General features: G+C 41.1%; 1 protein-coding gene across 1 annotated transcript; it reads left to right on the top strand.

Moving 5' to 3' along the window:
• Positions 1 to 7,633: 7,633 nt before the first annotated feature.
• LOC306977323 (glial cell line-derived neurotrophic factor-like) lies at positions 7,634 to 11,126 on the top strand. The gene is made up of 2 exons (XM_079575606.1): positions 7,634 to 7,972; positions 10,651 to 11,126. The coding sequence occupies exons 1-2, from the start codon at positions 7,732 to 7,734 to the stop codon at positions 11,118 to 11,120; spliced, it is 711 nt and encodes a 236-aa protein (XP_079431732.1). The 5' UTR covers positions 7,634 to 7,731; the 3' UTR covers positions 11,121 to 11,126.
• The last annotated feature ends 538 nt before the right edge of the window (positions 11,127 to 11,664 follow it).

Raw genomic sequence — 11,664 nt, 5'->3', positions numbered from 1 at the left:
GAGCGATTAGTTGTTAAAACACAGAACAGTACGTGGAAATGGCTTTTGCATGTTCAGCATTAGGAGGCCGATATGAGGCTAACACATGTGAGCGGACGGGCAGGAGCGTGATTTATCAAATATGTCACTTCAAAGAGGCAGCGCGATATACAGCTATTGACACAAGTGCTCCCGGCCGACACAAACCTCTATTTATGCTTTTCTGATAGCGCACGGGCTCGGACAAAGGCTTCATTCACACTCACGGCTCTTCATTTTGTTTGGTTGCATAAAGTTCAAAAATATCAAACAGTGGCTTTGTCTCGATAAGTAAAACAATTAAAGAGCAATTGGATTATGATTTGTTCGTGACTTGAAACCTCTGGGAAAAAGAAAATCCATGCAGGTTCAGCGAGGTGCACGACTCTGGCCCTATAGTGTAGAGCAGGGGTAGGCAACATCAGGCCCGCGGGCCAAATCTGGCCATCCAGCACAGAACCTCTGGCCCTCAAGATGATTTTGAGAAACATTATTATGCAAATAAGTAGGGATGCACCGATACCGATACCAGTATCGGGTATCGGGCCGATACCACATGCTTGTACTCATACTCGTACTCATTCATGAGGTCCCGATACCAGAAACCAATACCATTTGACGTGCGGCCAGCGCACCTACGAGGCGCAGCTCTCTGCTGAGGAGAGAAGAAGCAACAAACTGGAGAATTCTTTAGTGGAAATACAATAATCCACATAGAGCCGACTTTATTACAGACTGCGCTCTCTAAATCAGAGTCTGTGCTGGATTTAACCAGAGCTTAATGTTGTTAGTGCTGCAGCGTGGAGTCTGCAGTGTTTACAGCATACAGGCTAACGTTGCTAACTCGCGGCTAGCAGTTTTGGCCATTCTGACGCCGTTTTATGCCCAGGGGTTTATTTATCTGAAAAACTAACCCAGCGACTAAAAAGTCCTCAGAAAATCCAAACACTTGAGAAAATCCACACGGAGCTGAAGTAAAGACGAAAAGAGACCATTTAAGTAACATCTCAATACTATTGTTAAATATCAAATATATTAATGAATAAAGCACAGGCATTGGGAGCTTTTGGACATGAGCTGTTCTGTCTATGATGGACAGTGCAATAAAAATCAAAAATTATATTGAATGAAAATAAAATAAATAAATGGCATCAGCACAATTCTAATATAACTGCTCTTAAATGTGTCGCCTACTTTACTTAAGGAAATGTAAATGAGTAAATTTACTCATTACAAACCAATCTGCTGTGAAAAAAGTAAGAATGTTGATGAAAATGCCTTGTACTCGTATCGGTATTCGGTATCGGCAAGTACTTAAATCCAAGTACTCGTACTCGTATCAGTTTTACAAAAAGTGGTATCGGTGCATCCCTACAAATAAGAGATCAAATTCCTTTTACAGTACTCTAAAAATGCAAGAAATAGTGTCAGTATTCAAAAAATGCCCTGGCAGAATATCACACTTGGTCCTACAGTAAAACAGTGAATCTCAACTGGTGGGTCGGGACCCAAAAGTGGGTCGCAGAACCTTTTTCAGTGGGTCGCGAGTCTATAGGAAACTTTTTTTCAATATGTTCCATCTGAAACTGCATGGAATTTCAGATTTAAAGGCATATCTACTACTTAATAATGTGGGAAAACACAATATTTTGTACAATATATGACAAATTAAGGTTTTATTTGGGTTATTTGGGCCGGTCATTCAAGGGTAACGTTGGGAACCACTGATGTAAAACTTTGGCATTTGCAGAAAAAAGTTCTTTCCTTTAGGCTACAATGTTGAGGTTCGGCCCTTGGTGTTTTGGCGATGATGAAAATCGGCCCGACTCGACACAAACTGGCCGACCCCTGGTGTAGAGCTTAGAAATATAACTGCACTGAACAGAACTGTCTGCAATAACACATTTGTAGTATTAGTAGAAGTGCCAAATACCTGAGTCTGACGATTTATTATTGATCATAACTTCCAACATCTGTGGATACAGATTTTAAATTACACTTCTGTTTATTTGGCAGGAGAGGTAATAAGATCCTCAGATACTTTTCTTGGCTGTGATTCTGAATGATAGCTATAAATAAAGCCATTCAGTTTTGCTTGCTCCGTTTTACGGTATTGTTTTTATTCAACAAGTTTACCAAGAAGCTGTCATAACTTACTCATCAGAGTTTAGTCGATTCTTTTTATAATGAAAACTCTAATCCATGCAGCCGGGGTAGTTCATCAAGTGCCGAACATCACCATTGTAGTCTAAAGTAAAGAACTTTCTGAAAATACCAAGTGGTTCTCAAGTGTTATTGGCTTGGGGACCCACGTATTTGTTTGAACAAGCAGTAGATATGCTGTTAAAGCAGTACTAAGTAACGTGTTTACCTTAAAAAAAATCCTTTCCGTAGTCCCTGTGGGGGTAATACAAGTGTTTATGGGATGATTGGAAGATCTTTCATCTCCCCCTGGTGTCTCTGGCCAGAAAAACACAATTGCAACCGGAGTCACCAATACACACTAATAGAATCACGAAGAAGAAGCTAACAGGCTAACGGGCAAAGCTAACTGCGGGTTAGCACCACTTTAACAGTATTTACAGCCAAGTTTGAGTGAAAAAAAATATTTCCATTGTATAATTGGATGCACAATATCCCTCTCTCCCTTCGTCTTTTCTGTCAGCGTAGTATTTACTCTCCAAGACAATAAATAAGTAAAAAAATCGCAACTTGCTACGACACCTGCAGTTGCGCTTATGGCCTCTAGGGGCAAGAGTTACTTAGTACTGCTTGAAGAGATCAAAACAACCCAGTAATATTAATTTCAACAGACTCATTTTCAGATGGAAAATATGGGGAATGTTCTGCCAGGACATTTTAAACATTCTGAAACGTTCTCACATTTTTAAAGTACTTTAACAGGTATTTCATCTCTTATTTGCATAATAATATTTATCAAAATCCACTTAGGGGCCAGTGGTTCTGTACTGCAGGGCCCTATCTGGACCCCGTGCCTACCCCTGCCATACAGTAAAACTCAGGACCTTGATCTATAAACAAGTCCTAACTTTTGTCGCTAAGAGGTAAATACTTGAAAAGTTTCCTTAACAACGCTGTAATGTCTCTGTACAGTCTGTGGAACAGTGTATGACTGCAGTGTTTGGCTCCCTGCCCGTAATCAAGCCCCAATGATCCCATAATTTGATTGTAACAGTATAGTACAGTAATCCTGTAATCAAGAAGGAAGCCTTGAAATGCTCCAGCTGTTTGGCTAACTTCTCCACAATGACTTTTGTGTTGCTTGGACACTATATTCATTTTGTTCACTTAACCATTAGGCCACAAATCAGTGTATGTTGTTAAAGTGATAGTCTGTGAGTGTCCGAATGAACTCGGATGGATGGATGGATGGATGGATGGATGGATGGATGGATGGGTGGGTGGGTGGGTGGGTGGGTGGATGGACGGACAATCAAATCCCTCCCCTCTTAGATCAGAAAGCCAGTCTTTTTGGAAATTTCAAAAGAAAACGATCAAGCTCCTCCCCCTCCTTCCTGATTGGACCTGACAGGCCGGTTCACAGGAAAAGCTCATCTCATTGGTCAAAGTGGTATCCTGGGGATTCTGATTAGTTGCTGAAATAAGCAAAGGGAGGGGCTTTAGAAAATATATTATTATTTAGTATTACTTATGTCAAATTTCAGACCCAGACAGTCAGTTATACACAATCTATTACATTTGTAAAACATGTAAACTTACAGACTATCACTTTAAATGATGACGGAAAACATTTCACTGTCTTAAATATGACGACAGAGAAGTCCACAAAGTTGTCTTTATTCACAGGTGTAGGGGGACCTATATGAGCGATGATTCAATTTCAGCCCAGATACATTTTTCCCAGAATAATAGATATGATTTGTAACTTTCCATAAAATATCTTTCCATAAAATATAATATATCAAATATATCATCATAGCTCTTAGATTTTCAATTTACAATGGTAGCTACTCTTTGTTAAAGTGATCGTCTGTAAGCCTAAATGTATTACAGATTTTATAAAATGTGCAAAATCGATAAACCTAGTCGTCTATTTTGATGTAATAATATATATATTATTTTTTGTAAAGTCCCTTCTTTCCGGATCTCAGCAACTTATCAGAGTCTAGTATCCTCCCGTGTTGACCAATGAAACGAGCTTTTCCTGTGAAGCAGCCTGTCAGGTCCAATCAGGAGGGAGGGGGAGGAGCTTGATGGTTTACTTTTGAAAATTCTGTTCCTGCTCTCCTCATTTTGCAAACTAAGAACGGCTTTCTGGTCCAAGAGGGGAGGAATTCGATTCTGTACTTTAAAATTTCACTCTATCTCTCCTCACTTTGCAAACTTACAGACAGGCTTATCACTTTAAGCCAAGGACCATACAAACACAGCAAATAGACCGTGTGATGTCATTTAAAGTATTCAAAGTTTCAGTTGTTTTTTGTTGTTTTAACCGCCATAACCGAGCACATTTTCTCCTGTTCGGCTTTACCCAAATCTAAAACAGCTTACAGCCTATAGGCCAGTTTTTTATGACTTTTTATATTGTGTTGATTGTTGCTTTTCCGTTTTTGACCAGTTTTTGTGGTGTTTCCGAAGCTTTTTTTTGTCGTGTTTGCAAAATGAGGAGAACAGAATTTTAAAAAGTAAACAATCAAGCTCCTCCCCTTCCTCCTGATTGGACCTGACAGGCTGGTTCACAGGAAAAGCTGGTCTCATTGGTCAACGTGGGAGGATACTGGACTCTGATAAGTTGCTGAGATCCGGGAAGGAGGGACTTTACAACAAATAATATATATATTAGGTAAGGGATAATGTATAGAACGCTGGTCATTATCGGGAAAATAAGTACCGACAGGGCGAACCGGACCCCGACGCGAAGCGGAGGGGTCTTGTTTCGCCCTGAAGGTACTTATTTTCCCGATAATGACCAGCGTTCTATACATTATCCCGCTTATTATACGGCCATTTGCCAACTGAACACACACAACATAAACTTCGTACACTTTTATGAAGGCCGAAAGGTTTATTTAATGACATCCGCGACAAATAGTTCCCAAAAGTTTGCGCGTTGCGCTGCAGCGTTTGGCTAGGCTAGAAGCAGCAAGGCTAGTAGCTAGCCTAGCTACTTAGTTGAAGGCGCAGTTGGAGGAATGGTGGTGAATCTTTGGGTAAATTGAAAGTCAGACTCACGCTAACTTCACGAGCAATTCCCCCAACTTCTCTCTCAGTGACGGGACAGAGAGAGTGTCCGCTACTACGTACGCGCGGAGTGATATGAAAGCACGAACTCCGTTGCCATGGGCAGCGGTCATTATTTTTCTCAGAGGTCCTTTATCAGAAAATAATGACCGGTAGAACGTTGGGAAATCCCATTCAAATCAACGGAGCTTCTACTTACGTTGGGAAGAGCCGTATAATAAGTGTGTTTAAGATGCCGTTGCGGCTCGCCTGGATGATCGGCGAGAGTAGCCGGCGCAAAAAAAGTCTGAAGCCCATCCGACCCTCCACATGCAGAGAACAACGAGAGCGGCCTCAGATCACGCAGCGTCTCGTTCAGATATCGCGTTCATTTAAAGTTTATCCTAAATAAAAGTCATTCACCTCCTGCTCTGTTTCCTTTACTCCAGAGACATCATTCTTCATCAGAGAAAACTTTCCCATTCGTTTGTTTGTTCAAGTTTGTGAGATAAAACACGTCCTTTTAAATCATTCATTTGTTCTGAAAAGCATCAAACATGAGCTCGATTTTAGGGGGCGATGCATAACTTTAATAGTTTCAGTCATAGTTTATTTGTTCAGATCTAAAGAGGAGAGAGGAGGGGGCGAGGAGCACGTTTCTGATCACAGCAGACTCATATCCAATCACCTGCGCGTGAGCCGCGGACAGGTGGGCGTTTTCCCATCATGCACGGGGCCGTGGAGCCGCTGCAGGACCTTTGGAGAGATGCAGCGGCTGATCAAGTCGGCTGCTCTCGTTGGGGTCTCACGATCTTTCCGTGCCCCACGTGCCCGTGACATCAGAGCCCGTCTGGAGCAAGTCGGACAGAAATCTAACCGGCATGCACCGTGCGTCTGCAGTCGGCTGTAAAAACTGCGTCCGTCTGGCTCATCTCAAACACACCTACTATTACATCAAAATGGACGACAAGGTGGTCGATTTTGCACATTTGATAAAATCTGTAATACATTTAGACTTCCAGACTATCACTTTAACCCCTTAACTCCCACCTGAAACGAGCACATTTCCTCCAGTTTGGCTTTACCCCAGTCCAAAAGCTTCTGGAAAAAAGCTGTGAAAATAGCAACAAAACTGAGAAGAAAACAATGATGGAAATGTGACAAAAAAGCGAGAAAACATTGACAAAAAAGTGACGAAAAATGTATGAAAAAGTGGCAAAAATGTCACAAGAAATTGACAAAAAATTGATGAAAAAATGACAAAAATGTGACAAAATGTGACAAAAAAATTACAAAAATAGATAAAAATGTGATAAAAATGACCAAAAAAATAAGAAAAAATAAAGAAAAAATGTGACAAAAAATTACAAAAAATTACAAAAATATGATAAAAATTTGACAAAAAAACGACAAAAAAATTAAGAAAAAATGACAGAAAAAATGACAGAAATGTGACAAAAAATTTTACAAAAATATGACAAAAATGTGATAAAAATGTGTCCAAAAAAATGACAAAAAATTTATTTTAAAAAATTGAAAAAAAGACAAAAAAGATGTGACAAACAAATTACAAAAAAATGACCAAAAAGCTACAAAAATGAGTTGAATACCCAACAAAAAAAATGATGGAACAAAAAATCTGTTGACGTGAGGAAAAAGATCCTTTCGGTTCAGTCGGGAGTTAAGAAGTTAACAAAGAGTAGCTGCCGTTGTAAATTGAAAATCTAAGAGCTGCTTGATATTTCATGGAAAGTAACAAATCAGTCTATTTCTGGACTGAAATTGAAGCCTCGCTCATATAAATCCCCCTACACCTGTGAATAAAGACAACTTCGTGGACAGTGAAATGTTTTAAGTCATCCTGCACCATATTCCCATCCTTTCAGTTTCAGCTCCGCTTTAACTGGCAGCCCAAAACCCAGCATTCCTCACTAGTCCCTTATTGGCAGCGCACTTTATTAAACATCAACTAAATGGTAGAGTGAGTACTGCGAGCGGAATGTGTGACACTTCCCTCGTTCTCTTCTCAGCCAAGATTCTTTGAAAACTGCAGCGCAGACCCTTCAATACTCACTGACTTCCTCACTCAGCCAGATACTACAGCCAGCTCATAGACGCTTTTTGGAATCCCATCTTGGGTGTGTAGTAAATGGGTGGAGAGAGGATGGAAGCAGGACGGTCACTCCCACTCGGCGTGTATCTCCTCTCCTTGCGCATTTGGACACAGCTTAGAGGTGGCTGCGCGTCGGAGGCAACTGCAACGTCAATGAAAGAGAGAAGAGAGGAGTCAAAGCTGGGATTAAATGCTACACTTTTGCAATTGTGGGACTGTCTTTTACGCGCATCCTTCAAAAATCCTTAGCTAGCTCTCAAATTGGCGCATTTATTCAACCTTGCAGGGAGCGAATATGAAGGCACCTTACCGCGTTTTCTCCAACACTCACTCGTAATGCTGTGGTTCGTCGAGAAATAGCGCCTTCGTCATGTTTTTCTCCCGGAAAAAAGTGGACCATGAAGTTATGGCATAGCCTGACCACTTGTTTGATGCTGTTGCTGCTGGGCGCCGTGCGAGGGAGTCCCCCACAGCGCGAGAGACGCACCAGGAGAGCGCGCGCGGCGGAGGAGGAGAGCCCTCTGGAGTTGCCGCCCGTGCGCCTCCGCCTGTCAGTCAATTCCCGGGGCGGCAGCGGCGGCCACGGCAGGTCAGGCCGGTCCACGGTGGAAGCGGAGGAGCTGGAGGTTGGAGAAAAGTGTAAGGAAGCATAATTTGTGTGATATGTTATTTTTAACCTCTTAACCCCCGCCTTAACCGAGCTCATTTTCTCCAGTTCAGCTTTACCCAAATATAAAAGCCTCTTGACTGGAGCTTACAGCCTGTAGGCCAGTGTGAAGAAAGCTGGAAAATTGATCTTTTTTTTCCTCACGTTGCTGCTTTGTTACTTTTTTTTAATCATCACTTTTTTGTCACTTTTTCATCACTCTTTTGTCCCATTTTTGCTGCTCTTTAGTCACTTCAATGCTGCGTTTTGGGTAAAGCCGAGAAAATGGGGTCGGTTCAGGGCAGGCTACAGTAAAAGCATTACAATCATAAGAGTTAATAAGCCAATTTGTTTAACCTCCCATCAAACTTAGCTTAGAGACTTAGCTTTCAAATGAGGCGACAAAAACATGGCAAAAGTGTGTCAAAAACGCAACAAAAACGTGCCAGAAAAGCAACACAATAAAAAAGCAAAAACACGATAAAAAAGCATCAAAAACACACCAAAAAATTGTCAAAAACAGGGTATAGAGTAGGGCTGGGATGATCCACTTTACTCACGATCCGATACGTATCACGATACTCGGGGGCCGATCCGATACAATAAGCAATTATGATTTGTAATTTACTAATATGTGCCTTAAAATGTGTCTAAAGTTTACAAACCCAATGCCACTTGACAGTTATTGAAGTGTTAAGATCAAAACAAAGTGCTGATACTGGAAAACAAAGTATTGAAAGTTTTGCGATACTGGAAAAAGTATCGATACTTGGTATTGCAGCAGAAAGCCTTGCGATTGAAATCCGATCCGATATTTAGTCTCAGCTCTAAAAAGGTTTCGGAAAAGCAACAATCAACACAATAAAAGAAGCAAAAAAAAGTGACCCTGGCCTATAGGCTGTAAGCTGTAAGTTTTAGATTTGGATAAAGCCGAACCGGAGAAAATGAGCTCGATTAAGGTGGTGGGTAAGAAGTTAAAGCTACAAAAAACATCTGAAACTTTGATTAATGAACAAGAATGTGTCTGAGTTCGTGCTGGGTAATGTTAAAGGCACTATATATCGGAAATGGAACGAAATGTATTGTGTCCTCCTTTAGAATATTGTAAACTCTATTGTGTGGAAAACAGTGTATATCTAATTATATAGCATTTTAATCAATTTCCTGAACTTGCAGGCTAGTATTGTAGCATCTCTGTGAGAGTGACCCTGCAAGCTGGGACATATGCCTGTGATCTCGTCCCTGAGAAGAATCAGGATGCTACAGATATATTAGGAAAGTTAGGAATTAATCTAAACCACACCTCGTTCATTGTTTGTAATAAAAAAAAAATCAAGTATAGGGCCTTTAACTTCTTAACTCCCGCCTGAACCGAGAGCATTTTCTCCAGTTCAGCTTTACCCAAATCCTGTAGGCCAGTGTAACACCTCAAGCTAAGATCTACAAAGCTCATCTAAATGGATCTTTTTCCTCCCGTCATCAGATTTTTTTCCATCCTTTTTTTTGGGGGGGGTATTCAACTCAATTTTTCAAATCACTTTGTCATTTTTTTAATCATTTTTTGTCACATTTTTGTCATTTTTTCATCACTTTTTTGTCAAAGTTTTCTCACTTTTTTGTCATATCTTCATCATTGTTTTCGTCTCAGTTCCGTCGCTATTTTCACACCTTTTTTCCAGAAGCTCTTGGATTGGGGTAAAGCCAAACAGGAGAAAAGGTGCTCGGTTCAGGTGGGAGTTAAGGGGTTTAGATAATGAAAACTACAGAAAAAAGAAAATTCACTCCTTGACAAAGGCTTGTTTGGAGCTTGCAAGTTCAGAAATGACTTATATATACGCATGGAAGACAATGGCATTATTTTTAAAGATTTAACACTCATCAGCCCAGCACAATAAAGGCTTTTTAAATGTAAACAGAGAATTATGTGTTAGTGCCTTGTTTTTTTCGCTTTTCTTTTAAGTCTTAGTTCCCCAGACACCAAAAGGCACTTTTCCCCCAATAACTACTTCTATCATTGACTTTGTCTAGTTTTTTTTCCAAAAGAAAGTCCACTTGATGATAAAAACTGCTTGAGATAAACGGGACCGAGCCCTCATCCGTGTGAAGGCTCTACAAATCTGTGAAACACACTTTTTGCATGTCAAACAATGAGTCAGCAAATAAAACTGTTCTGGACTCGGACCCTTTCTTAAAATTGTCTGTTTTGAAGGTGTTTTGGTTGATGTTATAGACTATTAAAAAGTGGTTAGACTTATAAGTAGAATACATCTCTAACCCTCTTCTATCACAAGCAGTATAAGTCCCGGCACATGCAGCCCATTAAACCTTTATCCAACTGCGATTGAAACCGGCAGCCAAGATCATTTCTAAGAATAACCACCAATAAACCGAAACCAAACTTTGTAGCTTTGGCTCCACAGCGAGACTAACACCGCTGTTTCCACTGACATAAAGAAAAGAACAAAATAATAGCTGCAAACTTATTGTTTTTGTAGCTACCTTAGGCCATAGTGGAGCTTGCTTTATTGAAGGTATACCAGGAATCCAATTCGAAAGTTAAGTTGTGTTCTGTGTGTGTGTTTTCCATATGTTTACACCCCAAGAATGCAGGGAAGTCAGGGCTGAAGAACAAAATGATGTTTGTGTTGAGTAAGAACCCTATTTGTTTCAGACATTATGGAGGAATCCCTGTCAGATGACTATGATGATGTGGTGGACCTCATCAAAGTGACCATCAGCCGAATACACCACTCCCCCCCTCCCTCTGACTCCGGCACCAGGACTAGACACAGACGGGCCAAAAAGCGGGGCCAGCAGAAGCGCGTCAGGGGGGGCCAGGGCCGAGGGCAGGACTGCGTGCTGAAGCAAGTCCAGCTCAACGTCACCGACCTGGGCTTGGGTTACCGCTCCGGCGAGGAGATGATCTTCAGGTACTGCGCGGGTCCATGCAGGAAATCGGAGACCAACTATGACAAAATCCTCTCCAACCTGGCCCACATCAAGAGACTCCCCCCCAGAGACCGCCCCGCCCAGGCCTGCTGCCGGCCAGTAGCGTTTGACGACGATCTGTCCTTCTTGGATGATAACTTGGTCTACCACACAGTGAGGAAACACTCTGCCAGGAAATGTGCCTGTGTGTGAGGAGGACGGGAGAATGTGTGTGTCGGGAGATTGTAGATTCTAAATAGGCGCTCTGAAAAGTAGGGACACTTCTTTATTGGAAAAACAGCTATGCATTTTGAAATGATTGCTCAAAGATGTGTGTTTCCAAAGACAACAAAATTCCAAAGTACTCTGTCCTCAGAAAAAAAAAAGTCTGTTTTATTTCAACTTGGCTATTGCAGATACAACAACACATAGCATAGCCTTCCTCAGTACCAAAAGACATGCAGTATGTGTACCAAGCACCTCTCAATATTTACTTTCACAATCCCATTATACCCCTTAGCCTTAGTGTTTTTGTAAAATAATGGGTATTATTGGGTATATTTGTTATAAAATACCATATTGATCAAAAAAACAGCTCAAACAAAACTAGGAAAAAATAAAACTAGGAATTTCACATCATGATATTCTACCATAAACCCCTCCCACACTCCGCCTCTGTTGCTGAAGGACATGCTAGCTGACGCACTAGCTCACTGATTCATTCATTCTTGGCTCGTATCAAAGTCTCCGAGGCTTG

Source organism: Gobius niger, assembly GCF_951799975.1.
Source record: "Gobius niger genome assembly, chromosome: 1".
Taxonomy (NCBI): Eukaryota; Metazoa; Chordata; class Actinopteri; order Gobiiformes; family Gobiidae; genus Gobius; species Gobius niger.
Note: the sequence above shows the minus strand (reverse complement) of the source record. Positions and strands in the feature narration are given on the sequence as shown.